General features: G+C 36.5%; 7 protein-coding genes across 11 annotated transcripts in view; 4 read left to right on the top strand and 3 right to left on the bottom strand.

The window, feature by feature from the left end:
* Positions 1 to 389: 389 nt before the first annotated feature.
* Positions 390 to 3268, top strand: LOC100678512 (leucine-rich repeat protein soc-2). Its single transcript, XM_016983079.2, has 6 exons — positions 390 to 463; positions 591 to 822; positions 1041 to 2357; positions 2427 to 2581; positions 2655 to 2767; positions 2837 to 3268. The coding sequence occupies exons 3-6, from the start codon at positions 1071 to 1073 to the stop codon at positions 3013 to 3015; spliced, it is 1734 nt and encodes a 577-aa protein (XP_016838568.1). The 5' UTR covers positions 390 to 463; positions 591 to 822; positions 1041 to 1070; the 3' UTR covers positions 3016 to 3268.
* Positions 3269 to 3374: 106 nt separating this feature from the next.
* LOC100123041 (translin) lies at positions 3375 to 5125 on the top strand. The gene is made up of 5 exons (XM_031923468.2): positions 3375 to 3590; positions 4041 to 4137; positions 4217 to 4432; positions 4501 to 4580; positions 4657 to 5125. Exons 1-5 carry the CDS (start codon positions 3519 to 3521, stop codon positions 4930 to 4932), a joined length of 741 nt encoding a protein of 246 aa, XP_031779328.1. The 5' UTR covers positions 3375 to 3518; the 3' UTR covers positions 4933 to 5125.
* On the bottom strand, positions 4941 to 6608 carry LOC100123027 (glyoxylate/hydroxypyruvate reductase A). Its single transcript, XM_001606584.6, has 4 exons — positions 6435 to 6608; positions 5855 to 6229; positions 5397 to 5761; positions 4941 to 5315 (listed from the first exon to the last, which is right to left on the bottom strand). The coding sequence occupies exons 1-4, from the start codon at positions 6532 to 6534 to the stop codon at positions 5184 to 5186; spliced, it is 972 nt and encodes a 323-aa protein (XP_001606634.3). The 5' UTR covers positions 6535 to 6608; the 3' UTR covers positions 4941 to 5183.
* Positions 6609 to 6857: 249 nt separating this feature from the next.
* Positions 6858 to 15523, top strand: LOC100123017 (enhancer of polycomb). The gene is made up of 10 exons (XM_031923464.1): positions 6858 to 8056; positions 8310 to 8448; positions 8535 to 8776; positions 8866 to 9122; positions 9218 to 9353; positions 9430 to 9726; positions 9871 to 10022; positions 10098 to 10241; positions 10322 to 11242; positions 13321 to 15523. The coding sequence occupies exons 1-10, from the start codon at positions 7904 to 7906 to the stop codon at positions 13436 to 13438; spliced, it is 2559 nt and encodes an 852-aa protein (XP_031779324.1). The 5' UTR covers positions 6858 to 7903; the 3' UTR covers positions 13439 to 15523.
* A 2408-nt stretch (positions 15524 to 17931) lies between these two features.
* LOC100123005 (fanconi-associated nuclease 1) lies at positions 17932 to 21841 on the top strand. 4 transcript variants are annotated; one of them, XM_032597030.1, is made up of 9 exons: positions 17932 to 17971; positions 18052 to 18226; positions 18298 to 19490; positions 19574 to 19693; positions 19776 to 20228; positions 20393 to 20807; positions 20869 to 20991; positions 21071 to 21182; positions 21419 to 21832. In XM_032597030.1, exons 2-9 carry the CDS (start codon positions 18095 to 18097, stop codon positions 21439 to 21441), a joined length of 2571 nt encoding a protein of 856 aa, XP_032452921.1. In that variant the 5' UTR covers positions 17932 to 17971; positions 18052 to 18094; the 3' UTR covers positions 21442 to 21832. The 4 variants fall into 4 exon arrangements, with proteins under 4 accessions (XP_032452921.1, XP_031779323.1, XP_001606613.3 ...); XM_031923463.2 differs by lacking the exon at positions 21419 to 21832 and having other exon boundaries at positions 17934 to 17971; positions 21071 to 21220; XM_001606563.5 differs by having other exon boundaries at positions 17938 to 18226; positions 21419 to 21841.
* Positions 21016 to 22710, bottom strand: LOC100122998 (NAD-dependent protein deacylase). The gene is made up of 5 exons (XM_001606555.6): positions 22373 to 22710; positions 22093 to 22307; positions 21860 to 22002; positions 21626 to 21776; positions 21016 to 21317 (listed from the first exon to the last, which is right to left on the bottom strand). The coding sequence occupies exons 1-5, from the start codon at positions 22613 to 22615 to the stop codon at positions 21263 to 21265; spliced, it is 807 nt and encodes a 268-aa protein (XP_001606605.2). The 5' UTR covers positions 22616 to 22710; the 3' UTR covers positions 21016 to 21262.
* A 173-nt stretch (positions 22711 to 22883) lies between these two features.
* Positions 22884 to 27715, bottom strand: part of LOC100122986 (ephrin type-B receptor 1-B) — a 104670-nt gene continuing 99838 nt past the window's right edge. For both annotated transcript variants that reach the window (XM_008211637.2, XM_008211642.2), the window contains one exon: positions 22884 to 27598. In XM_008211637.2, coding sequence (XP_008209859.1) covers positions 27334 to 27598 — 265 coding nt within the window. In that variant the 3' untranslated portion in view covers positions 22884 to 27333. The remainder of the gene's footprint in view (positions 27599 to 27715) is intronic.

Genomic DNA, 27715 nt, shown 5'->3' with positions numbered 1-27715 from the left:
TCATTTTCGAGATAACTGAAAACAAAATAGCGAAACTGTGCTTTGATATAAAAGACCTAAAATTGTAATTAAAGCTTCTAATTTGCCAAAATTGCTCTTGTTATTTTCTTTTACGATAACTTAATCGTCTGCCTTGCGGCTTATACTCGCAACAGTAGAGGCTGCCGGGACATTTGAATATCAGGAGCATTAAAGTTTAAAATCATTTTAAATATTCCAATGCAGTTGAAAGGTAGATGGACGCGATATTTTCATACAAATAATGCAACGGCTAAGTTGTTTTTTAATAAAGTTGCACAATTAAAATAAAAATTTCAAATAGAGCTAACTTTCTTCGCCAACTGCCGCTGACAGTCAAACCGGCGATACTATATACTTATATATCTATTCCGATTTTATCATTCCGTTTTCGTTTTTCGGAACGCAAGTGCGCTGTAGTATAGGGCCCATTGTAATATGAGGGGTAAGGTACTATAAGTATATATACTACATACACACTCAGTTGACTCGTTGCCCTTTGTTTTTGCATGATCCAAACAAAACGAACGTTGTTAGACACCTATTAATGTATGTGTACATTTATCTCGTAGATACATTCGTCAACGAATATAGATTATACTCTCTCCTGTAAACTTTGAGGGAGTACAGTACAGCCATAGTGCAGGATACGTGTATTTGAAAGTGGAGACCCCGACGCAACATTATGTATATATATAGGGTCGTTCTTCCGATATAATTATTCTTTGGATACTCCGTGATCTACGTAACAAATTTGTAATTGCAGTATTTGAAAATTCTGAAGTGCTGTTTAATCACTCATCTGTAAGTATGATAGACAAAGAAAACATACTTGTAGTTTGAATGATAATTGTTTTAGTTTACACATACACATGTATTATTAAATTGATAATAATGTTTTTTACAAGACTTTTATAATTCAAACTATGGCTACCAATAATATATTTGTTTGTTATAATTATGCAAATAAGAATACAAAATATATAATGATTCTACTTTTTTTTATGTACCTTCTTTTATAGTTATGTGAAATAAGATAAAAAGTAGAAAGAATGTTAAAAAGAAACATTCATACAAGAGAAAAGCATAAATCAGCAACCAGGCAAGAACTAAAAAAAGAGATGAAGTTAATTCAAAATTTCATTGAACAAGAGTCAAAATCTAGTTTGATTTTACCATTACCTGCAGACGTATCCCAGCTGACAAGAGAATTAACAGAATTAGAAATATCCGACAAAGATTTTGACGAACTTCCTGAACTATTAAGTTTACTAGCAAATTTGAAGAAATTGATTATCCATAATAATACTTTACAGTCATTACCCAATGTTATTGGAACATTAGAAAATTTATGTATTATAAATTTAAGTCATAATAGAATTGCTGAACTGCCTGATGAGATTAGCAAATTAAAAAATCTACAAGAATTAGATTTAAGTTTTAATCAGTTGGAGGATTTGCCCAAGGCATATTCAAAACTACAACGATTGCGAATACTGAATGTTTCAAACAACAATTTCAAATGTCTTCCCAAATGTGTTCAGAATGGTATGGGAACCTTAAGGGTTCTAAACATATCAGAAAATCCAAAGGTCAGAATAAATGTTACACCATACAGTAAATACTTGGAAAGATTTTATGCGAGTGGAAATGAAAATTGTTGTAAATTTCCTGATTGGCTTTTAAAGCACAAATTCTTCCATTTGAAAGAATTCGATCTAAATAAAACGAAGTTTGATGTTTATAGTTTTATTGGAAATGAAGGAAAATTGTATTATACATCAATTTCAATGGGATGTTCAAATTTATCAAGTCCTATTTTGGAGATGATAGTAGAAAACATGACAAATCTTGAAATTATCAATGTTGGAAATGAAAACCAATCTGAGTCTGGTAATATTTTTAGCAGTATACCTATTAATACATTGAAAAATCCAGGACTCATAACGGAACTGAATTTTCGTGCGACTAGTTTATCTACTATCCCAGCAGAAATCAAGCTATTGTGTAATTTGAAAAAATTGGATATTGGTCTTAATGTTATACCTTGGTTTCCTGAAGAATTTTGTGAATTATTGAAATTAGAATCTCTAAAAATGGATGGAAATGATTTTATTTTATTTCCTGAATGTTTTGGAAACTTAAAGTCACTAAAAGAAATAAGAGCAGAAAATAATGATTTATCAAAACTACCAGAATCCTTTGAACATTTGAAAAATCTTGCAATCATTGACATGTATAATAATAAGTTTGATGAATTTCCAAAAGTACTTGACGAAATTACCAATTTAGAAGGTTTAGATTTCGATTTGAATTTTTTTTCCACAGATGATATAATGGCAAGTATCTTTCAATATATTTGTAAAAACAATAATTCTTTGCCAAAATAACTAGATAAATTATTATAGATTGGGCATATGTCATATTCAATCCTTCGAAGGTCATATATATCTCTAATACAAGAAATGTCAGATAAAAATTCAAACTTCAGAAATTCTGGCATCAAAATTCAACCGTCCACAGATAGCGATTCTGATGACAACTTGAAAGCATATCCAAGCGGGTATAGCATTTGAAATTTATACTGGATATATATTTTTCGTCTAAAATGAATCTAAAATTATTAAATTTTTCAGTTATTCTAGTGATGATGCAGAAAACAATGTAATTATCTCTATTGATGTAAAAAATGATCCAGATGATAATTGGGAATCTGTTCAAGATTCAGATGACAACTATAAACCAGATGGTAAGTTAAATACATATTTATGGCTAAATGTTCAAGTTCAAGTAGTTATTATTAAGTTTTTTTGAAAAGATCCCCAAGATTATTATCATCATCGAGAAGGCTCCCAAAAGTTTTTACCTCCATTACCAGATGCATTTTGTCCTGCTGACTTGCATTCAAATAAAATTAAAGCAGAGGTTAAATCAATGCGTATACATGGTTCATTGCCATCATTTGAAATAGAACAAGGACAATTTGACGATGCTTGATGTGTCTTGCATTATTCAATATTTTGAAACTTGCATATTTTTTTTATGCTATGACAAAGACTATATTGACAATAATTTTAGAAATTGACTTGTAAAAATATTGTATCCATAGTACAACTATAAGTACAATTAACTTTTTTCACAAAAGATCTCTTTAATTATAATGAAAAATCATATTAGACAATTATAAATATAATGAAAATTGACGAAATAAGAATGAATTGAAAAATTAATAAACTTGTATAGAAATCTACATATTGTCATTATATTATTTATATACCTGATCTGTTCATGTTTAAAATATTCGCGGTACACGGATGTACATGTGAGGCCATCTAGCGGTGCTACATATATATATATCATAGTAAAATACCTATATAGTGATTAGTGATGCATATAGAAAAACATACCGGCGTTTTACTCATTCAATTTGCGGCGTATATATCTTCTGCAAACTAGATCGGCCTAATATACATTATACAGAACTCCAAAATTATAACAATATGAGTGACGGTATAGCAGAGGTTTTCAATTCATTTCAAGATCATTTAAACAATGAGCAAGAATTACGCGAGGTTGGTAAAATGTATATTTGTCTTTCTTCAAAAAATGTGCTACTTTTAGGTTACGAGTCATTGTCACCAAGACAATAAACGCATAGATTATTAGTATATAGCATCAACGTAATTATTTCAACTCGGAAACAAGCACAACTTGTAAATACTGTAAATGCCAAGTTTTACCTTTTAATTTCACTAAGTTGTATTTCAAAAATTGTAGATTCAAACAAAATATGTTAAATAGAAATTTTTTTTTGTAAAATAAGTACTTTACCTATTCTGACATACATTGCCACAATAGCAATAATAATTGACTTGAAAAATTTGGTATTTGAGTATAATAAAATCACTATTACTATAGCAATTTGACTGCTTGAAAAATGTAAATCATTACTTGCGGAATCAGGCTTAAAACTATTTGTCTCTATAAAGAAAAGAAAATTACAACATGTATTGTGTTTACAGGAAATTCGCAACAATGTGAAAGAAATTGAAAAAATTTCAAGGGACATTGTAATGACTTTACAAAATATTCATAATGAGCATACTGAAGAAAATATAAGCAAGTATTTTTATTCTAGTCAAATTTAAATGATGTGTGCGTGTAGTATTTATTATTTGTGGCATTGTTATTTTTCCAGTTGTTGCACAGTATTGTTCCAAGTCTCGAGAACTCTTTGAAGGTGTGCGAAAACATTATGAAAAGTTAGCAGCTATTGTACCTCATGACCAATATTATCGTTATCATGATCAATGGAAATCAGTCACGCAAAGATTATGTTTTTTGGCTTCTTTAGTAGTGTATCTGGAAGTCAAGGTTCTTGTTACCAAAGAAACAGTAGCAGAAATATTAGGACGTAAGTTTTAAACTGGAAATATGTAAAATTAAATGCTTGAAGATAATTGTTTTATTATCTGTTCTTAGTTAAACATAAAAGAGAAGATGGTTTTCATCTGGATCTAGAAGATTTTCTAATGGGATTATTGCAACTTTCTTCTGAATTGGTATGGACAACTAGTTACTATATGTATGCATGTAATATATTTTTTTTCAACCTGTCTAACTAAATTCTATTTTCAGAGTCGTTTCGCTGTAAATAGTGTAACTAACGGCGATTATCATCGACCAATGGAAATTGCGCATTTTGTTAATGAACTAAATGCTGGGTTTAGGTTACTAAATTTGAAAAATGATTCCCTCAGAAAACGTTTTGATGCGCTAAAGTATGATGTGAAGAAGATTGAAGAGGTGGTATATGACCTTAGCATAAGAGGTCTCAAACCAGATGCTGCTGCAGCTGGAGCTCAGGAACCATCAGGAGTAGAAAAATCAACATCGGTAGAAGAGGATAAGTAAACATATACTTATTGTTTAAAAAATGTAAAGCATTTATCATTTAAATTTGACAAAAAGGGTTCATTATTATTTTTTTACAAAACTTGAGAAAGTTTTATAACACAAACATGTATCTATTCTTAGAAGCATTTAATATTGCTAAAAACTATTTCATAATAAATAAATTTGAAAAATTTTAAAGTTGTACTAAAAATATCTATTTTACATATATTTAGTTAAATTTGCGTATTTAAATCCTAAAACCAGATTAATTAATAACCTCGTTTTGCGTCAATCAAATTTTTTAGCGGTTCTTTTCTTAAGTATTTTTCGTAGTTTTCTGCAAATACTTCTGCTACATCTTGAGCTCTTGAAATTCCCGATACATGAGGAGAAATCGTAACCTGTTGAATGAAACGTTAATTCTTTATTTTACACTGTAGACAGATAAGAAATAAATTACGATTAATGAATTTTGTAAAAACCTGAGGAAACGTCCATAGTTTACTGGTTTTATCTAAAGGTTCTTCTTGAAAAACATCTAGTATAGCTCCGGAAATCCAGTTGTTTTCAAGTGCGATGATTAAATCTGATTCTTTTATAATAGAACCTCTTCCAATATTAACAAACACCGATTTTTTCTCAATGCAGTTCTTCAAAATATCGCCGTTTAATAAGCCTTTAGTGGAATTCGTTGAAGGCATTACATTGACTATGTAATCACAGCTTTTTAATAAATCTGGTAAGAATTCTGTTGTAATGTGTCTATCGATATATTCATTATTTTTTGGTGATATAGACCTCGACATGCCCCAAACTGTTGCGCCGAAAGTTTTCAAAATTTTCGCGACTGCAAGACATAAAAAAATGTAATAAGACATAAAAAAAAATTGTGCAAGAGCACGTTTATATAAATAAGCAGAAGACAGGCATGAAAACTTACTAAAACTACCGATTTCTCCCAGACCCAAGATACCGATCGTGAGATCAGCTATGCGTCGATGATTCGAAATTTTCCCGTCTTGGCTCCACAAGCCACATTTTTGGTTTTCATACTGCTTTCTTTGATCGCGCTCGAAATTGACTATCTGCGATACAACGTATTCAGACATGGCATGACCGAAACTCGATCCCGTAAATCTCGTGATAACGTACGGCAAATTTTTATTTTTTATGCTCGATAAAAGCTCTTCGACTCCCGCCCAAGTGGTTTGCACCCATTTCGTGGCTGGCAGTTTCTCAACATAAGGAATCAATAAATGTGGATCAGCGACTAGGACCTGTGCTTTGGAAAGTTGCTGAACGCTGTCGTCCGAGCCTGTGAAAAGAGAAATTTTTAAATTTCCCGCTCTCGGGAAGGAGTGCGCAGTTTGTCAGGCCCAGTCGCTGATTGGCCCGGTCGTGATCTCGCGATCTCGACATTTGATTGGCGCACGTACGAGCAAGCCACTTGGCCGAGCACGTGTTTGCAAAATTGCGAGGCATCGCGCTGCAAAGAGCCGCAAGAATAAATAACGAATTACCTAGTTTCACGTCGCAGAACGTAACGTGAGGCAGAGCGACGCGAAGGTGATGCGATAAGCGTGGTATCGCCGACAAAACGGACACCGAACTCGTCGTCATTGCAGGCCGCGCAGTTGTGCATATATGCAACAGCGGCGCAATTGCACGACGACAAGAACTAAGAAGTGCGGGAAGGGCAGGGAGAAGATAAGCGCGCATCCACGCCTTTTCGTCGAAAAACTACGTTGGTCAAATTTCGTCATATGAATTTCGGAGTCCGTCGCATATTTAAATTCGGCAGTGATAACCTGCACCTCGTCGCAGACAGGTACAGGCCCGCGAGGTGGACTCGAAGGGTTATCGCGGGGAGAAAAGAAAATAAAAGAGCAGCGCTCGCGCGACCGAAAAAAAAAATTCGAGCAGCATCCGAAAAAGGGAAAAGAGGTGTAAGAACCGAGCGAAATTGCAAACGTGCCCTGAGCTCTGCGCGTGCAGCCGGTGAAAAAGAAAATAAACGTCGCTGTAAAGAACGAGGAGAAGCGATTTCGCGCGCGCTGGATGGCGGGGGTCATAGCAGAGAGCAGCCGCGCAGCTTGGCGCGCCTTCCGTAGTGCGCGCCAAGAGCAGTCGAGAGCGACGCGAAGCGACGACTCTGCCAAGTTTTCGCGCTAGTGTGCGAACGGGCTCTAGTCGTGCGGCTACGCCAGCAGTCCGGAGCTGAAAGAGAGAGAGAGAGAGAGAGAGAGAGAGAGAGAGAGAAAGAGAGTGTGGCGCGCAGCCCAGTGAGATCCCAGCAGTCGATCTTGCGCATCAGCCAAGCGCCGCTGCGCCGAGGTTGCGAGAGCCGAGAAACGCCGGAGCACGACCGCGAGAGGCGCTGCGCCAGCAGTCCAGTTCGGAGCTACACACGCGCGTGCACGGGGCGCAGCCCACGGACAACGGCTCGGACCGCGGGGAAAAGTGCCGGAAAGCGACGCTGGTGGCGCTGCGGCGCCAGGCTGCGGCTCCCCGAGTCGGGCGTCGCGCTATGGGACATGGCCGAACGTGCAAATGGCTGGTGCGTCGGCCATGATGGCTTTGCGCAGGGCCCGTGTGTCGCAAACACGCTTTCAACAAAGTGAAAAGTCGGAGCGGCGCAAGCAGTGATCGTGTTGCCTTTGCGGGCGCAATGGCGAGCGGGCAAGGATGAGGCCCTAAGCCGAGTGACCTGGTGGCAGCCAGCACTGCCAGCAGCCAGCCAGAGCAGCGCGCGCGCCGCGGCGGCGGCGGTGGCGTTGAGCCCGCGGCGGCCCCTGGCTCTAGCAGCAGCAGCAGCGGCGGCGGCGGCGGCGGCGGCGTCAGCATCAGCGGCGGCGACAGCAGCAGCATTAGCAGACCGAACGCCGGAGTGTTTCGGGCCTAGTGGAAAGGCCCCCCCAGTACCCCCCGACTGCCCCCGCGCAGTCAGTTCTCGCCGAGACGGCCACTGTCAACACGCGACTCGCCCGCCATGAGCAAGCTCTCGTTCAGGGCGCGCGCCCTCGACGCGGCCAAGCCCATGCCCATCTACATGGCCGAGGAGCTTCCCGACCTTCCGGACTACTCGGCCATCAACCGGGCCGTGCCGCAAATGCCCAGCGGCATGCAAAAGGAGGAGGAAAGCGTAAGTGCCCAGGCCCAGCCAGCAACGCTACAAGCATGTTTTTCGTTTCCGCCATCTTGCTCAGCTCACCGATCTCAACCAGCCAATGTCTCCCGTAAACATTCGCCAGGTGGCGCGCCCGCTCGCTTGTCGCCTGCTCCTTTCCGCTACTGCCCCTTTCCAGCTCCCATTCAGCTTTCATTGCCCTGCATCAAAATGATTCTTTTTTATTCTGCTCGTCTTGCTCAGCTCCTTTTTTATTCATCTTTTCCAGGAACACCATCTTCAGAGGGCAATATGCTCAGGCTTGATCATTCCCACTCCGGAAGTGACAAGCTTGACAGATGTCGATTCCTACGAAAAGATATACCCTGCGGACTACAAGCTTCCACGACAACTCATACACATGCAACGTAGGTGTACACAGCAGCAACTACTCTCTGATGCAGGATAGCCGATCTTTTTACTAATTAATGGCACTTGTGTGCGTAATTTATAGCCTTTGCAATGGAGCAGGATATTCCAGACTACGACATGGACTCGGAGGACGAAAAGTGGGTTGGCACACAAAGCCGCAAAATGGATTTGACTCCGTTGCAATTTGAGGAAATGATGGATAGGCTGGAAAAGAGTTCTGGCCAAACGGTTGTCACGTTAAATGAAGCAAAAGCACTCCTAAAGGAAGACGATGACTTGATTATTGCAGTATTTGACTATTGGTTGAACAAGCGCCTGAAAACTGTAAACTTTGTTTCATTCTCCCTGCTCTCCTTGTATTAATCTTATCATGTTGTTGCTGGAAAATTCATAAAATTTCTTGGTACTTTCAGCAACATCCACTTCTTTTATCAGTGAAAACAGAACATCGGCATGGTTCTGCTGCCAATAATCCTTACTTGGCGTTCAGGCGAAGAACGGAAAAAATGCAAACGCGAAAAAATCGTAAAAATGATGAAACGAGTTACGAAAAAATGCTCAAACTTCGCAGGGATCTCAGCAGAGCCGTCACATTGCTGGAGATGGTCAAGAGAAGAGAAAAAACGAAACGAGAACACTTACATCTTACTATCGAAGTTTATGAGAAGAGGTCAGATTTTTATATCCTCTCAAAGTGACGTGACGTTTATTCCATTCATTCAATTGCAAATTATGGTACTAATGTTTTCAACTCTCCACTATTAGGTATCAGGCGCAAGATTTCAATGGGCAGATACTTGCAGAAGTATCAGCACTCAAAACAACGCGGCCTGCATTTGCACCACTCTTCACAAATCAGTTTGGTGTTCATCAGAATTGGACAAACAAAGTTTGTGGAAAGGTACGTTGCTCTCAATCGGCGTATTCTATAAATACTGAGAAACAGATAATTTATGAAAAATTTTCCTTGCAATCAGGACGATGTTATCGGGCCCAGGAAGGAGAAAAGACAGTACAAGAAACGAAAGCACAAAACGGATGTACGAAGCGGAGGATTGGAGGACAGCGGTGTACGCAGTGGCTCTGGAAGCAGTGGAAGTCGAAGCAATCGAATGGCTCTCGGAAGCGGGCTGGACCCGCTGGCTAGCTCGGATGAAGACAGTCCGCTTCCATCTCACTCGCAACCCTCTCTTCCCTCGGACCGTGACGACGAAGATACGGCTGATGAGGGCCAATTCGCTTTCCGGCGAAATAGACACAATAGTTATTTACCTGTAAGGATTTGTTGTACTTTAAGTTCTAGAAACTAGATCTTGATAGTTCTTGAAGATTCGAATGCTCAAGCCACTCAAGAACCCCCTTTAAATGATCAAGTTTTCGGCATTAATTTACTAACTGTATCACTTTTACCTTTGCAGCCTGTATCAGGTGGGTTTGGAAACTGGCCTTGGTGTGATAAAGATGAAGGAGGTTTGGCTGATAAAAGATATAGGTTTGCTCTTACTAGTATCAGCAAACCTACACCAAGATGCATTGGTCTTGCACGACGTCGAATGGGCCGAGGCGGCAGGTATGAATTTCACTTGACAAAATTCATGTAAAATACTTGGGCTTGAAAATAATTAATAAAATCATTGTTTTTCAGAGTCATACTCGATCGTTATTCAAACGATATGGATGATGTTTGGTCTTCCTTAGATTTCACGATACACGAACCAAAGCGTGACACAGCAGTCCAAGCAGATGCAACAGCGTCTGCAGCAACGATGACCGGAATTAAACAAGATTGGTATGATGCAAATCTATCTAACAAATTGATCCAACTTGAAACCCGAAACATGAAAAAAAATCATCATCTTCTTGTTGCAGGCTCCACTTTCGACCCAAGACACCGCCTCCATCAGAACACAGTCCCAGTGAGGAAAGTAGTGACAGTGATTCGGAAATGGAAACAATTGGCGCAAGGCCTGAGCCGCTTCCGTTTCCTTTCCCACCAGAGGCAACGTCTATTTGTGTTGATATAGAACCAGATCGCATGGACGACGAGCCACCTTTTACGTCTGAATTCAATATTTCGGAATACTTCTCGGTTGACACTATGTCAGACTTGGATTTGGCGCTTGCAGCGAGTACTAGTGCAGAGCCATCGGACAGTAGTGATTGGCGGACAGACGAACTAGGATGCTCGCGTTTCCTAGTTTTGCCAACGGGCGAAAATTCGTTTGCGCCACGAATTCGGCCGCAGTGCAGTGGTAGTGCTAATAGTGTAAATACTTCAAGTTGTTCTGCTGCTTTGTCAACATTATGTACAAGCAACCAATCAACAGCTGCAAATACATTAGTGTCTACACAGTGCATAAGTGTCAATGAGGCTCAGTCAAATTATCAAACTAAACAGCATAGACAATTGCCAAATAATAGCAATGCTGCCTCAATACTGTCCAAGTCACTGACTAGTCCAACTAATAACAGAAGCAGTGGTACTGGGGTGGTCAAAGTGTTTAGTACAACGGGATCGACAACTAGCAGTAGTGGTGGCACAATTACAAACTTTGGTAATGGTCACCAAAACGGTCCTGCTGTCACTCACTTGCATAACTCTAAAAGTTTATCAAACAGCACTCACACTGTGAACAACCAATCGACGATACTTCTACCACAGAAGCATCCGCCGTCCAATTTGCTGCCAGACCTCAGCAAGCTTGCCAGTCTAGCTAGACAGCAGCAGCAAACTCAAAATCAGACCCAACAAATCCCGACGTCCGGGGAAATTACGCTTAATAGTAATAGGTATGCCTTTTTTATGAAAGAAATTTTGAACTAAAAATTTATTCCTTGTGTTGATATAATTTTGAAGAGTAATTGTACATTGTGCAACTGAGAAGGAAAAGAGCTAGTACAGCGAGAGCGAGATTGTAGCACAAGTTGGAGTCGAGGATGCCGAAAGCGCCCGAGACGGAAACGAGTTCTAAAATCTCGTCTAAGCTACAAATTACCCTCGCTTTTGTTGCACACTGTACTTTTTTAATAAGTGCATGTAAAGCCCTCCTTTTATGCATGTAAGGTAAAGGTTGTTAAAAGAAAATGATTGAAATCATTGAATTCAAAAAGTTGAACCGCTATTTTTTATTACTTATGGTAAATGCATTTTTACTTGTTTATAGTAGAATAAAAACTTGGGTAAAGTTGATTTAAAACAAAATTTCTGAACGTAGTTTCATTTATCATGCATACCTTTTATTTGTTATTATTATTATTTTTTTTATAAAAACAAATAGTACAATAGGGAACAGACATGATTTTTAAAACCTTTTATAGCACAGTGTGGCTAAAATCCTCTGTTAAGTCACGCCTATCTGTGACTAAAGTATTCCTTTTTGCACCGTGTTTTTGCTAACCTCACGGTGCAAATAAGGATTACTTTAGTCACGAATAGGCGAGAATTGCGGACTTTAGCAGTCTGTGCTATAAAATTTTATACGATACTCTTGACTTAAATCGTTCAGTTTTACACGGCGCAGTTAGCACCCGAGCGTAGCGAAAAAAAAGAACCATTTATGTCACACGTATCGTAATGTACTAATACGATACTTGTGACTCAAATCGACCCATTATTACACGCCGTGTAATAATGGGCCGTTTAAGAGGCTGTCGGAGAAGCAGCCGCAAAGTGTCGCCGCAACGTCCGAGTGGCGCTGCGGTCAGGTGGTCCAATCCCAATTGAACAATAAATACAAAAGAACCGCGTACTTAAGAACAAAAATCGCTCGTTAACGCCCTTCGTTTTATCCTAAAGTAATAGTAACTCGTGCAAAACATGGTATAAACTCCATATTTTTGACGTAGTATTGGAATTACGTTACAGCAATAGAGCAGCCGAACAAGCGGCCATCTTGAATTTATATACAGTCACCGTGCCTAGATAGGTCATATCGTAATTCTAATTCTACGACGAAAATATGCACTTAATACCATGTTTTGCACGAGTTACTATTACTTTAGGATAAAACGAAGGGCGTTAAAGAGCGATTTTTTTCTTAAGTACGCGGTTCTTTTGTATTTATTGTTCAATTGGGATTTAGCCACCTGACCGCAGCGCCACTTGGACGTTGCTGCGGCACAGTTCGGCTGCTCCTCCGACAGCCCCTTAAGTCACATGTATCGTAATATACTATTTTAAAATATAGTTAAAGATAAATCTTACATAAAAGTACAAGAGTCACGATTTTTACTGCAATATTTGTTAAGTAATATTGTTTTGAAAATTCGGTTTCCTAATGATACGTTTAAACGATTGAGAGCTCACGTGATCAATATGGCGGCGCGAAGGATGAAAATATATATGGATGCATAAACGCATGTAAATTTTAATACATAAAATAACCATATTGTTTTCTCCAAATTCATAATAGAGATGAGAGATAATGCTTCAAAATCAAAATAGATTCATGATGACTGAATTTATGTTCTCAAATGCCCTACGTTAGGTTAGGTCTTTATCCTTTGAGCCGCCATATTGGAGAGCTGCCGCTCTAAAAACTACTCAAACATAAGAATTTTTAATTAATCATATTAGGGCCTAGTGGTATTAAATCAGATAAAAAATGTATGCATAACGTATTCTTATGCTATTTTCTACTGTATATAAGTATTTATATGTATATAGCAGAACTATGTCCGTTCCCTATTTTTTAAACAATGTCTTCCAAAAACTCCCCACAATGGAAATTTTTTTATAATATATAAAATAATTACAATGACGTTAAAGAATTATATATTATATGTTTAGCGATTTTTTTAACTAATTCATGCTATAGGATTTTTGCATCAATAATTGGATATTTAAAAAATTGTTGTGAATCTTGCAGTGAAAGGTTGGACATGGAAGTGGATGGAGTGCAAAGCTCACCATGTGATGGTAAACCACAGCAACAGCAGTTGGTACGAGCTAGCAAAGCAAATTCGTTGGCAATGGAAGTGACATGATGCCTGCTATCTGCACCCCTGTTGCTACCATTACGTCACTGGGGGCTTCGCTAACCTTACCTTGCCAATGCATGCCTCATTTTGGCACTGGCTACAGACTACTTGTTCCGACGCTAATCGTGGTATGAATAGGCACATTTATAGCGACACGTTGTACAACCGTTTCATGACAAACTAGATCGAAGTAACGATATAGTGCGCTCGCAACGAGAAATATGATATGATCCTTAATAACTTGAACAGTATTCGAATTAACAATCAAATTCTACAAGTTAATGCGCAAAAATTATTAACAGTTTGTTTATCTTTCTAAGTAGCTACAATATGTGTTGGTGACGCACGTTACGTAGAAGAATCACGTTACTTCTATCTCAGTAATTGTGAACTATCACGTAAAATTTGAAACACAATGTTTTTATGCAATATTTAATGATAATTAAACTTTTAATTTATCACAGTAATTGAATATCAATGATAAGCAAGATGTTCAAGTATATATTTCTTCCAGTTTATTGTTGTTACATAAAAAAAAACACATGAAAAACAATCCTTGTATATATTATTAACATTGTGTTTGAAAAATTTTGAATTGTTCTCAATTAGTCGACGGTTAACCTCATTATAGCGCCTGTGTTGGGACCTAAAAAGCACACAACGGGTATATCAACATACTCCTGTCTTTCATGCTAGTAGATGCGAAGGATTTATACAAAAATAACGCTTTACAAAAATAGAGTAATATTTATTGCAAAAAAATTTAACAAAAGGATGAATTTTAGTTTAGAAACAAAATGTTTGTTCCCTACTGTAAAGGAAATTAATTACAAAAAAACTAGGTCATTTAAAAAGTTGATTTAGCTTACATTGCTTTACTTGTATATATTTTAAATTCGTTCAATGTCTAGATTTTTTTTGATAAAATGTTCTGGCTACAGGAGCTGATTTATCTTTTGTTATCTAATTAGAATCCATCCTTGTGGTCAAATAAAAAGCAACAGTGACATTAATAAATCTGAATGTACACGAGTTATTCGTATTAAACGGTATTAGCGTACCATTGTCTAATCTAAAGACATACGTTCTTCTTCTACGTAACGATTGTACGCTCCTGCTAACGAAAGCCTATGTCAGCTCTGAAAAGTGTAAATGTGAACATGTGTGTAAATGAAAATGAAAATTGGACGGGAGAATGAAGTAGAAAAAAAGAAATAAAAGACTTTGCATTCCTAGTTTAAATTATGTCAGGGCTGGTGCGACGCTCTCTTTTTTATTTGCTTCCAATTTTTTTTTAATCTGTTTCTTGTACAGCTTATCACGTCTGTTAAAAGGACTTACGTAATTCACAACAGAAAGAAGATCGTTAAACAATTTTCTTTTTATTTCGTGAATCTTGTGAGGATCAGACGTTTCATTAATCGCATGCATTAACGCTTTGATGCAACTGTAACAAATAAACCATAGTTAGAATAGCAGGGAAGAGTTTGATGTTTAATGCTCTGCAGAACAAATTGTACAATTATATTGTCACGATGTGTAGCATTTTTTCTGTTAGTCAAACTTTTTTTACATAATGACATAACAGAATCAAATACTTAGGTCCTTTTTTACGATTATTTATTGCAGAGTAAAACAAAGGATAGGCTTTGAAGATATGTCATGAATAAGTCCACTATCACATTTTCGAATCTACATTTACATGGTTATAAATGAGCACTTCCGGTATCTGTTGTATTGAAATTTTCAAGTTGAAAACAATTATTTAGAGAGAAAACTTGCAAAAGGTTGTTTGAATTTGATTTTAATTTAACTAGCAATGTCATACAAATCGATTACGTAGTTATTTCAGCTTTTTTTGTGTTTTGGCGACATGAATTTTTTAAAAGGAAGTGTCCGGTGCCAGCCACATAATTAATGGTGTAAACAAAAAGGCGTTGCGAACGTTTTAAGCGTAGGGGATCTTCGATTATACGGAAGGAAAGGAAAACATGGAAAAAAACAGATGAATTGTATATATAAAGATAATTACGCTTACTGTATCTCTTACATTTAGGTGATTAATTAAATAAATGTAATTAATGTTGTTGTGGTAGGCGCACAGCGATGTATGAGAAAATTATTAATAATTCGAGTCGATTTTAGGAGGAGTAATAAAGAAATTTTATCCTAGATTTATCGAATGAATACAAGAACTCGTCGAATTTTGAGTTATTTTGTCAAGAGACCATCCGCTTGCGTAAGATGTACATTATCGCGCGAACAAGTTTTACATGCGTTTCTGCGATGTATTTGTAAATACTTTCTTAAGCATTATTAACTGCGTATGGTCTTTGCAGATCTGCTTTCAGCTTATCAATTCTACTATACGTTTTAATGGAAAAACAAACATCAGTAATTTATATTGTGAATTAATGAACTAGAGTGAGAAAGCGATTTTAATCGCGTGTCTAACGATATATTGGCACCGATTTTTTTCCGTTCATCTCCAGTTATGTATTGGCAATTCAACGATACCGCAGCGCCAAAAAGCCAATGTTAATTTCCATAAGGTGGTGAGTTTTCAAAGCTGAGACCAACCCGATTTTACTGTGCATTATATATATATATATATATATATATATATATATATATATATATATATATATATATATATATATATATATAAATCAGGTGTTGCTCAGCTTCGAAAACTCGCCACTTTATGGAAATTAGTATGGGCTTTTTGGTGCTGCGGTATCGTTGAATTGCAAATTCCAAGCCGTAGGGCAGATCTGCAAAGACGAAAATCATTTAAAAACGTTTTTTGTAAAATTCTTGTTTGGTTTTTCATTCGAAACAAAGAAAAAACCTTGTAAGAAAATATCTGTTGACTTGGTTAAATGGTTCAGCAAAAATATAATGGTATACAGATTTTTTATAAAAAAAGTAAAGAAAGAAACAAAACAGAAGTAAGTTTATTTCAAATATAAGTCACCTCCCTTACAGACGGCATCAATCGATGATGAATCAATAAATGAATTGTCCAAATGCATGAAAAAAGTCCCTCCAACTATAAAGACTGAGTTCATTCTAAACATCTTTGATTTAGTAGGCGGATGTTTCAGAGTATAACGACTATTTAAATAAATACTCGCGTTTGTCCGATTGACTATTTAATAGAATGATGAGTTGTAACAATAACCACCTGTGGTTATCATAATGATTTTTCCTCTATAAATACAGTTTGCATTTTAAAATCGTACAAGCCAAATGAGTAGTATCCAAATACGAACAGCTTAAAATTTGTTTTAACTTCGAATTAACGTGGATGTCATAAAAACGCGTTTATATGAACTTTGATTGTCTTGAAATGGTGACTAGAGAAAATAAGCTGACATCGTTGCAATAACTATTTTAATTATACAACTTGCGAGATTTTCGATTTGTTAAACTCTTCATTGATCACCTGCCATTTGTAGTAAACGACATCGTTTTGCGCATTGTATCTGCCATGCATTACCTACTTTATTCTATGAATACATGCCAGGATTCTATCATGTCGCTATGCGACAGAATCATTGTGTCGGCTACTATAAGGCCTGTGCGAATTCTTCTTAGCATGGTATCCAGTTGAGTATTTTTTAGCTGAGAAATTCATTTTAAAGCCTTAGCAAAAAAACTAACTTGTGCGCATAATGGTTTTGCATTGTTACTGTATCGTGAATAATTTTAATTATTTTATTTATTGTTTAGTCTTGGCTTCTAAAATTTAATCAATTCATAACTATTTATGAAATTGGACACCATCTAATAAGGAAACTCGTGTTGGAACTCAACTCTATGGGTCTCGTAAGATCGCACAGCATCGAGATTTTTACATACGACTACTGGGAGAAACGAGAAGACGCTTTAATATGAAATTGAAAGCGACAACAAAAATTGTGCTTGTGCAAAATGAAGTCTTAAAATTTTGTAACCTGGCGGTAATAATGTAAATTTTAAGTGGTTATCTTTTAAGTCGAATACTCGCGCATTAAAGCAAAAACGTTACAAAAACAAAACTTTCAAGTATTGTTCTTTTTTTAAACATTTCCCGACAGCACCACTGTCCTCTAGCTAGCTCTAACATATCAATGAGTATTTCTAGAGCTCTGTCATTTGAATTTTAAGGATCTTGGAAGGATTCTGATTTAGAGGCAAAAAATGATGCTTAACTCCACTTATTAAGTTATTGAGAAAAAAGTGAATATTTTAAATAAATAACATTGCAGTTTATGTTTCATAGATACTTGCAAAACTATTCATACATACCTTATAAATTATATATGTTTTATTATTATATGTAGTACGTACATTACGTAACGTATTTTGAAAATTTTTTAAAATATTTCTTCAAGCCATTCTAGATTAGTTTATATTTTCATTGTCACAAAAGATATATTTAAAATGTTTTGAATTTCGTAATATATATAAGATGGCGCTCGACGCGCGCATTAAAAAAGAAAAGTGAGGTTAACAAAACAAAAACATGCGGTATAGGCAGTGTATTATCAGTGTGTCTGTGTCTTCTATATAGAAATTATTAAGTAGCTACCTATTGGTAATTAAATACAAAAGTTCATTGTAAATTATTACAGAAATGTAGTCATCCGTTGAATAGTATTTCCTGCAAATGTCACAATGTCTCAATCCAACTTACAACAAACTAGGATAGATCAGTTCTACAAAGTAGTTTCCAACAAAAATACTGGATGCGGTGTTAAATTATCACCGGAATTATTGAAACAAAAATACAATTCAAGTAGAAAATCTGTAAGTTTTTATTTTTTCAACTATTCTGAGATTCATATTTATAAATCCCAAATTTTTTTTCCATCCAACAGCTTTCATTGTTGAGAAAAAAAAGAAACTCAACTAAAATGTCCAACTTTGTAGAAAGTGAAATACAAATTCTTGAACAGAAAACTTCAAAATGTTCGCAAAACCTGAAACGAACATCTTCATCAGAATTGGAAAATTCACCAAAAAAAGTTAAATCGAGTGTGGCTGATTCAAGTCCTCAAAATACAAATAATCAAACACCGCTCAAGTTAAGAAGTCCAAATCAGATAACTTCTCCAGGAAAAGTATCAAATTTTACTCCTAAAAAAAGTCCACAAAAGAACAGAAATTCATCATCTCCCAATAAGTCTTCACCAAGAAAATTATTTTTTGCTGATAGAATAAATGTTGAAAATGTACAGCAAGCCATTGAGAATTTAAATCTCTTGAGACAAGGCAGTATTGTTCCTAATGAATTTGATCTTAATTCTGTATATCAATGTGTTCAATTTAGCATTGTATACAGTGATGCTATTATTCCAAATGCACATAAATTTGAATTGAAAGACATTATATTTCCTCAAGAAAAACATGCTGATCATCTTTTGATGGTTGTCATGGATGTCTTCTCCAATCCAATAAACTGTGGGTATTTTACAAGAGAAGAGCTAGATTTAATATTTTCACTTTTTACATTGTCTCCAGAGTCACAAATGTTATTTGTAAGACTACTAAAGAGAAAACTATCATGGCATAGAACGTCAAGTATAAAATACCCTGAAGTTTCAAGTGACCTTGATCCTTTTTTTAAAGAGTTGGTGCAAAGTGGATTTTGCACTTCAGACCTAGAGTCAACTGATACACCAGTTTTGTTAAATATGCTACAAGTAGATGAAGTTCGAAGCATTTGCCAAAAACTAAAAATTGATCATCGTGGAAATAAACCTCTTTTAATGGAAAGATTGCTAAAATATGGCAATTCATCAAAATCATTTTTCATAGGAGCAAAAAGTCCAAAATCTGTACTACGATCCAAAGCATTAATAATACTTCAACCTTGTGTTTGTTTACCAGAAAAGATTATAAATTTATTTGATAGAATTTTCACTTTACTATACCCAGTTCAGGATCCGTCAGAGAGTATTGCAGATCTGTTCCTCACACTAACAAGTGTTCATAAAGGCGAAATTCTTTTTCCACCCATTGAAAAGCAAGAATCTTTTCCAATTTTTCAAAATAGGGCACATTTAATTAGGTGAGTTTTATAAGTTACGTAACAATTTTTAAGGAAAAAGTTTTGATTTTATTAAATATTATAATTTTTTATGTATTTTCTAGCTTTGTTGAAAGCAAGAATGCTTTGAAAGAAATACTAGCTTTAATCGAAAAAAAAGATTGGGAGGCAGTAAGAGATTTGGGCCAATTTGCATTAAGGCAGTTATCAAAAGTAGACAAACGGTATTATTTTTGATATAATTATTTATTTTTATTTCATTTTCACATTTCCACAAATTATTTTTAATGTACTCTTTTTCTCTAGTGATTGTGAATCTTCACTTCCTCTGCACATTAGAAAGTTTATACCAGAATATACTTGGGTTAAAGTTTTATCGATAAGCGTAGATGCATTTAAAAAAACTCCAGAGACAATTCAAGAAGCTGTAAATATATTAGAAACTCTCATAGCTGAAAAAAGTTTTACACAAAGTAGTCGGGGTCGTTGGTACAGTGAGCTTGCATTGATTGAAATGCATCATAGAAAAGATTTAGAACGCAGTGCTGAATTAACCTTACATGCTTTGCAACAAGTTACATTAACAGAAGTTGATGTATCAGGTTTACTTGAAAGATTAAGAAAACTAATGAGAAGAAAAACTGGAATATCCAACGAGACTAAAAGCAAAATTCAGAAAGTTCAAGAAGAACTAGAAAATCAAGGCATAGTTATTCAAACTACTAGGTCTACAACAATTTTTGCTACTATGGCTAGCAGGTAATCAAATTTCAGATGTTAGATTTAAAATATGTGTATTTTCCACAGAAGGAAATTTGGACAGCCCGTATCTCGTGTTTGCCATTTACGCGAGATATGGACTGTTCAAGTTTTTTCTCCCTAGCACATAATAATATAAAAAAAAAACTCGCAATATTTTTTAGAGCTGAAGCTGGAGGTAAAAGTACTTGGTCAGTCACAATTAATGGTAATGACAAATATTATGGAAGTGTAGAAATGTTAGCACTGCAACATTACACGGCTGAAAAAAGCTATCATGTGGGTTTACATTGTGAAGGTTCCCTGCCAGTAACACTGTTTGCTGTATTTTTTTGGGATGAACTATACAAGACATTTGTACCTGGAGCTTTTGTATCAAAATACCAAGATGCACCTCTAGATCTCTTTACTGCAGAATTTTTTAATAACAGAAAAAAGTTCATAGAAGAAAAAATAAAATTCATACGAGCTCTAGATTTGGACACTTTTACTGACTGGATGCAAGACAGGTTCCTTAATTATAACCAGTACAGATCAGTGATGTCAAATACATTATTTAAAAATGATCAACACTTTAAGGTATTTTAAAAATTACCTGAAATTAAAAGGGATAAATGTTTAAAATACACTTTTTTTATAGGAAATTGTCACGTGCCTGGGCATTGATGGAGTCACGGGAATATGTGAAAGATTAGTTTCAAACTTCAGGCTTTGGAGATCTGGATTTCCAGACCTTATTTTGTGGAATAGCTTGACTGCAAAGGTACATTAAACGAATAATTTTAAAATATTTTAATTGGCCGTGGGTTTATTATTAATAATTCATCTTTAATGTTCTCTAGTGTAAAATTGTTGAAGTTAAAGGGCCAGGTGATACATTATCTGAAAAACAAAAGTTGTGGCTACAGTATTTGGAGCGTCTAGGAATTGACGTGGAAGTGTGCCATGTTGAAGGTATGTATTTAGACGTTTTTTATATTTAAATTTAAAAAAAATATGTACAGTTTTACTTTTTTTGTAACATATTAAATACACTATGGTGCCAATGCTTCTGGTACTGTTACGGTGCATGGTCCTTCAAAGTGGTACCTTAAAGAATAATTTTTTTTAATATGCATACATTTTTCAAAAATTTCCCTATTTGTAACAGCAATTCATTACATATAATTTTACAAAAAATTTTGTTACAGCTCTAGGTAGAGGCTCAAAGTAATGCTAGTGTCTTATAAGATGACTTTTGACAGTCAAAATAGGAATAGATATTTATGTTACGTTTTGTTAAAAAGATTTGTCTACTTTGATAATATTCAGTGTTTAAATATTTATTAAAATTGCACGTAAAAATAATTTTAAAAGCATGTTCGAAATTTAGTATAAGTTAATGTTGGAAGACTTACTGAAACTCCCTTGTGGCTGGAGTTGTTTCAATATTAAACTCTGCAACTGGAACGCCTCTCTGAGCAACTTGAGGTGCAAACATTGCAGCAGGATATACAATAGATGATGTTCCTATGATTAGGCAGGCGTCACAAGATTGTACAGCTTCATCTATATTGACATACCATGTTATACTGTTACAATGATGACAAATAAATATTTTTATATTTTTGAAACGCTCAAGTATTATTTACGAGCTTTATCCAAAACTTGAGAATCAAGTCCTTCCCCAAACCAGACGATATCCGGGCGTAAAAGCGCGCCACAATTGCCTTTTCGACATCTGGGTAAATCTTTTACAGGAATGTTTGATGATACAAAATCTGGATCTGCTGATCTAATAATACACAAAATCATGATTGTTTAATACCAATGTCAAATAAATTGGGTTCAGAATATTTATGAATATCATCAATAGATTGTTTACATTTTTCCTTCTAAAGCAGGACAAATCGGAATAGTATCATTGTAATCTATATTTTTACACTTTGTACATCTAGTTCTATAGAGAGATCCGTGAAGTTCTATCACATCTTTTGCCCCGGCCTTTTGATGTAAACCATCAATATTCTGTGTCACGATAGTGACGTTTCTGCCTTCGTTTGACAAACGATTTTGAAATTCAGCAATAGACTCGTGGGCCTATAGAAAATAAAATGATATGTTTAGATTAGTCGAATATCTGGGTATTATGCATAGCCAAGTACCTTATTTGGATGAACTTTGCTAACTAATGTTCTTCTATATTCGTAAAATTCCCAAACTAATGACGGATTAGCAGCAAAAGCTTCTGGTGTTGCTAAACTAGTAGCCTGATATTTTCTCCAAAAACCACCGGCACCGCGAAATGTTGGTACACCAGACTCGGCGGAAATTCCGCTTCCAGTTAAAATTAATATATTTTTTGCTGTTGATAAGGTTTCTCTAAAAGACTTCATAATTGAATTCATAAATGAGCTGTGAATGACAAGTCGGAAATAGCGCAAGTATGGAACAACTAACAGAGGTTGCAGGCTTAGGTATTTCCTATTCAGAAAACTGACAACTGACTTTACCGACTGCATAGCGTTACCACAGACAACGGCTTTTTCAACTGATAGTAAATGTAGACTACTCGACAACTTTTTAAAAGTGTTTTTACGAAGCATTTAGATTAAATAAGACAAATAAGGGGCAATATAAAGGGGACACATTAGAATAGATTAAACAAATAAAGTATACTTTACATCATATAAGGTATGTTATTTATTATATCTTATGTACATTCAACATCGTCTTGACAACACCATAGGAAAAATGTTTAGATTTATCCCAAAAATTTGTTGACAGATTCTATTTTGCGCTCTGTTATTTCACTCTGTATTTTATTTGTTCGTATTTGTTTTCATCTTTTCTTTATACAAAAAATTGAAGACGCACGGAGGTAATGTGTTTGTGTGAACATGTATCTGTTTCCGGTTTATACGAATGTAGTAATGATATAATGATTGAACCAATAATAATCTCTGTCTACATGAGCGTGTAAAATTATATCGTGCATAAAAACGTATGTAAGCGATATACATGGGACGGTACCTGTTTCTCTTTCTTTTTTTTGTCGTTTTCACGTTACAAGATTGTTCATTTTTTCTAAGCAGGTACTTTGGCAAAGATTTCTCGCTGTTAAAGCAATTGTAGAATATAGAAATAAAACAACGCGCACGTACGTCATCTAAAAAACGCTTAACTAATGTAATTCTATGAATTGCTTATCGATTCGACGTTCATATTTATTGTTTACGATTTTGTCTATCATTGTTCTGGTTTCGTGTCATTTTTTTTACAATAGCGAAGTTTTTATAAAACTTCGAAAACAAAAGGAAATGCTTTTTTGCCTCTTCCTTTTACGCTAGAAATACATAAACTTATACGATAATAATAAAAGATTCTTTAATTCAGCCAGGTTTCTAAACAATAAATAAGTTTCTTCTCATACTTTAATAAATAGTAGTACAGAGGCAGTAATTGTTAGGGAATTAAGTAAAAAGTGTGAGGCATCTAACGATTTCTTTCCCTACAACTCCATTACGCTCTTTACAAACGTTGCAGACGAGGACAGTCACGCGGCTTTGCAAATTTTGATTAGCTTTCTTTTCTTCTACATTTCTAACTGATTCCATTAAACTTTCATTCGATCGACATCTCGCTTTACGATCTCATCAAGTCTTATACAGGTGTGTACGAGGTAACCAAAATATGTGTGTATGTGTGCGACTGAAAATGCGATCGGCAATTTCAAAAGCTTGCTTCGTCGTCGTCAAAACGCACGTAAGGAAGACCAATTTTTTTAAATGTTGCTCTAACCAAGAGTGTCAGCAGACGAGTAATCGAATTTTGCCAAGATATCCAATTAGTCGGTATCAAGTTTTTGAAATTATCCAGCGCACTTACATACTCAATATTAGACACAACTAGATCTAGTTACAGTTCAAAACCTGAAAACATTCTTCCAGCATTCGATTCGAAAGCTTCACAGTGTATACTATCCCCACGCACGCACACACCCACACAGCCATTTGCACACATGCACACATCCATCACGTCGCAATAATTTATTTATTCTTTTCACTTGTTCAAACAGGTCCTCACTTTCTCTTCTATACTGTCAAAATCATTCGCCAAGTAAGTGTATACTCACGATTTCGGTTAGAACTCCGTGCGCCGGCTTCGGCGGCCTTTTTTCTTTTTACCTATCTCATATTGTTTAACTTGTAATACGAACATTTAGGAAGATAGCGCTATTCGATAATTAATATCATCTGAAAATTTTTAACATTCTCTATATAAAAATCTGCATTTGCGTGTATCCACTTATTGCTTCTTATAATCGTCACCTTATTTTTTTTTCTTTACTTTAATATATCGATTAGCTCATGTAATCCTCGATTCCACATCGCACTTATCCCTCGTACAAAGAGAAAGGCCTTGGTTTCCGTCGCATCGAGCATCTCTCGAATTCCCAATTGGCGTCTATCGTTTTTTTTTTTTTTTTTTTTTTTTTTTTGGAAAAACGAACAGGCGCACGATGCGAAATATAGAGCCGTTTTATTTAGTCTTTCTTTAAGATTCGTACTAGTTTACACTGCTCCTGAAAATTAAGAATATAAACACTTTCACGAGGCATGACCGTTTCGACCTCGCACGGTTCGGACAGACTTTATTCTTTTATTTATATATATATATTTCGTATGATAAAAAAAGAAACTGAAAAAGCATGTAAAATACTTTGTTGTACGTCGTAATGATTCGGTAATCTCGGTCAGACGCGAGACTTTAGATGTCGTGGAAAAACCAGTCTTTTTACGTTTAGGGCTTCTGTGTGCAACGAGACAGGAATCCTTCTTAAATTGAAAGCTCCTAGTCTAAATCTCTCTCTTTTTTTTACTATATGTCTCAGATTTTTCCCCTTATACTTGATTCGCTTCACGCTAGATTTCAATCGTTATATACTGTAGAAGGTTTACTGGAATGGACGTAGCTTAGCTTCGCTTTGAGACTTGGTCTATGTGTTGCAACGATTGAAATTTCGATGTGTTGGCGCACTTTCAAGTGGTTTCTTCGATTCATGCTTTAACATAAGAGGCTTTCGACCCTCTCAGAGCCACGCGATGTACTTTTATCATACGCATTTATATGTTTCGCGCTCGCTCACCAAGTCCAAGTTGTGATATGTTCGCGATGCCGAGGAACGCGGCGCAGATTTGCTGACACCAAAACATCCGAATTCAGTGACATTTCCTTCGGATAGCTACGTTCTCTCAAATCAAAATCACCAGATTTTCATTCTCCAAGATCCCGGCGGAAAACAAAATTAAAATATCGATCCCCGCGCTACACGTAAATGTGGTTCGCTACTTTTTGTTCGAAAAGTAAATACACATTTATGAATACATTCGCCTTGAAGAAGGAATGTAAAACTTGAAAATAAAACGAAAACTCAACTCGACTTGATACATAAAATTTCTACTTCGACGAAAAAATTCGATCGTCGTATACCCATATACGATTAAAATTGGTCACTTTTAACGTTATTACGTTTAGAAAAGTTATCACTTTATTATATTGCAGATATTCGTCATCATATTATACACAATACGATTCCTTAAAAACTTACGAGTTCCATTAAAGAAAATAATAAAGTAATAAAAATTATGCTAGCGCTACATAGAATCGTAAACATTTCATGGCGATGCTAATTTGCTAAAAAATATCAAGATTATTATTTACATCCGAATGATTCGTTTATAGCGAACTGCGGTATACTTGGCCCACGACGCAGCGAGCTTCTAGCCAATCTAATATATCTTAACGACGACACAGAAGTTAAAATTTTAAAATTTATAAATTCTTCAACACACATTGACAGCAAGCCAATTAAAAAACACTTGACAGTATGTACATTTCGTTTCAACTGTTATCGTCGAAAACTGGTTAAAAATTTCCAATGCGCGTATGTACAGTCTCTCATAATAAGCCGTGACTTCTTTCGCGAAATCGCACGAGTAAATTTATATCGTTATACACAGAGAAAACAAAGCAATCGTCTCGCGATCAGCGATGCTTTTGGCCAGGGGCTTGGAGAACAAAAATCTCAAGATTTCCTAAAAAAAGTTCGCATCGCCTGAATTCTGATTAAATCATTGACGTACGAGCAAGATACATTATTCTCATAGAAATGCGTACCGAGATAATGAGCGTAATGTACATAGCAGGAATCGGCAGTGCATCGCATGCGTGCCGTTCCTCAGACCATTCACCCTTACAATAATCTCTATTCAACTCTCATTCGATCTCGATAATATTTAACACATTCACTCGTTCATCCTGTGGTCGGTCGGTCCGGCAGAGTCGGTCAGTCGTGGCAGTCGTGATCGTAACAGTCGTTTGGTCAGATTGGCACGTTTTTCCCTTTCGTCGCAAGTCACAGGTACCTACACGAACCACGTACATAATATATATAATATATTTATTTATTTATTTATAATGTATATATCCTTTTTTTTGTATTTATATATACTTATCTAGGTAACGCTAAAGGCAAGAATTGTATCTTTCGTCTTGTTCTCGCTCACATCCACACACAAACATACAGACAGACAGACACATTCCCAGTCGAAGACGCAGACTCGGTACAGCACGGGGCTGAATACAATATAATGAGACAAGTATACTTGTATTAAAAAAAAAGAGGCGTCGAATATAGTAGAAAAAAAAAGAATAAAAGTGGCCAAGAAAACACGCGTTGAATCACCATGTCAGCTGCGGAAGAAGCCATGAGTGATCGAAGCGGAAAAAGAGAGAGAAAGAGGTGAAAATTAGCCGCGTGGTTCGGATCGATAGCTGGTATAGGTATACGTAAGGTAGGATGTCTGTACAGGCGAGGAGGGCTGAATATTGCTGCTGGAACTGCTCTCTCGCGCACGTGCACACACACACACACACACACTGTTCACAAGTGTAGGTCGCATAGCGTTCAGTAATGCACGTGTCGGTGCGCGGCAGTGATGACATCGTGGATGTCGTAGTCCTGGTAGTCCTCGATGACGGCGTAGACCCGCTGGGGGTCTGTCGGCGCTAGTCAGCGGGTCAGAAGGAGCTCGATCTCCTCGTAGCGCCGAGGCAGCGTGGGCTAGACGAGAAAGCCCTGGGAGGTCGCGGACATCTGGGCCCTGAGGGCTGTCACGCTGTTCATGATCTTCTTCTGGTGACCGACGAGGGTGATGCCGAGGGCCGTGAGCTCCTGGACCGTGACACGGGCCGCCGCCTCCAGGCTCGTCACGCCGGCGCGCTCGAAGCTCTCCGCGTACCGGGACATCTTGATCGAGGCCAGCCACTCGTTCACGGACGTCAGCTGAGTCAGGTCCACGGCATCCGGTGCCAGAGGATTCGTGCCCCTGTCGAATCAAACACACATTAGTACTCACCCCTCTCAGACACCCGTCGTCTGCTTTGCTCCTCTACCTCCTATAACTAGATAGCTATGGTATGTTTCTTTCATATAAGAACTCCAT

This window comes from Nasonia vitripennis, chromosome 2 (assembly GCF_009193385.2).
Source record: "Nasonia vitripennis strain AsymCx chromosome 2, Nvit_psr_1.1, whole genome shotgun sequence".
NCBI lineage: Eukaryota > Metazoa > Arthropoda > Insecta > Hymenoptera > Pteromalidae > Nasonia > Nasonia vitripennis.
The sequence above is the reverse complement of the archived record's forward strand: the minus strand, read 5'-3'. Positions and strand labels throughout refer to the sequence as shown.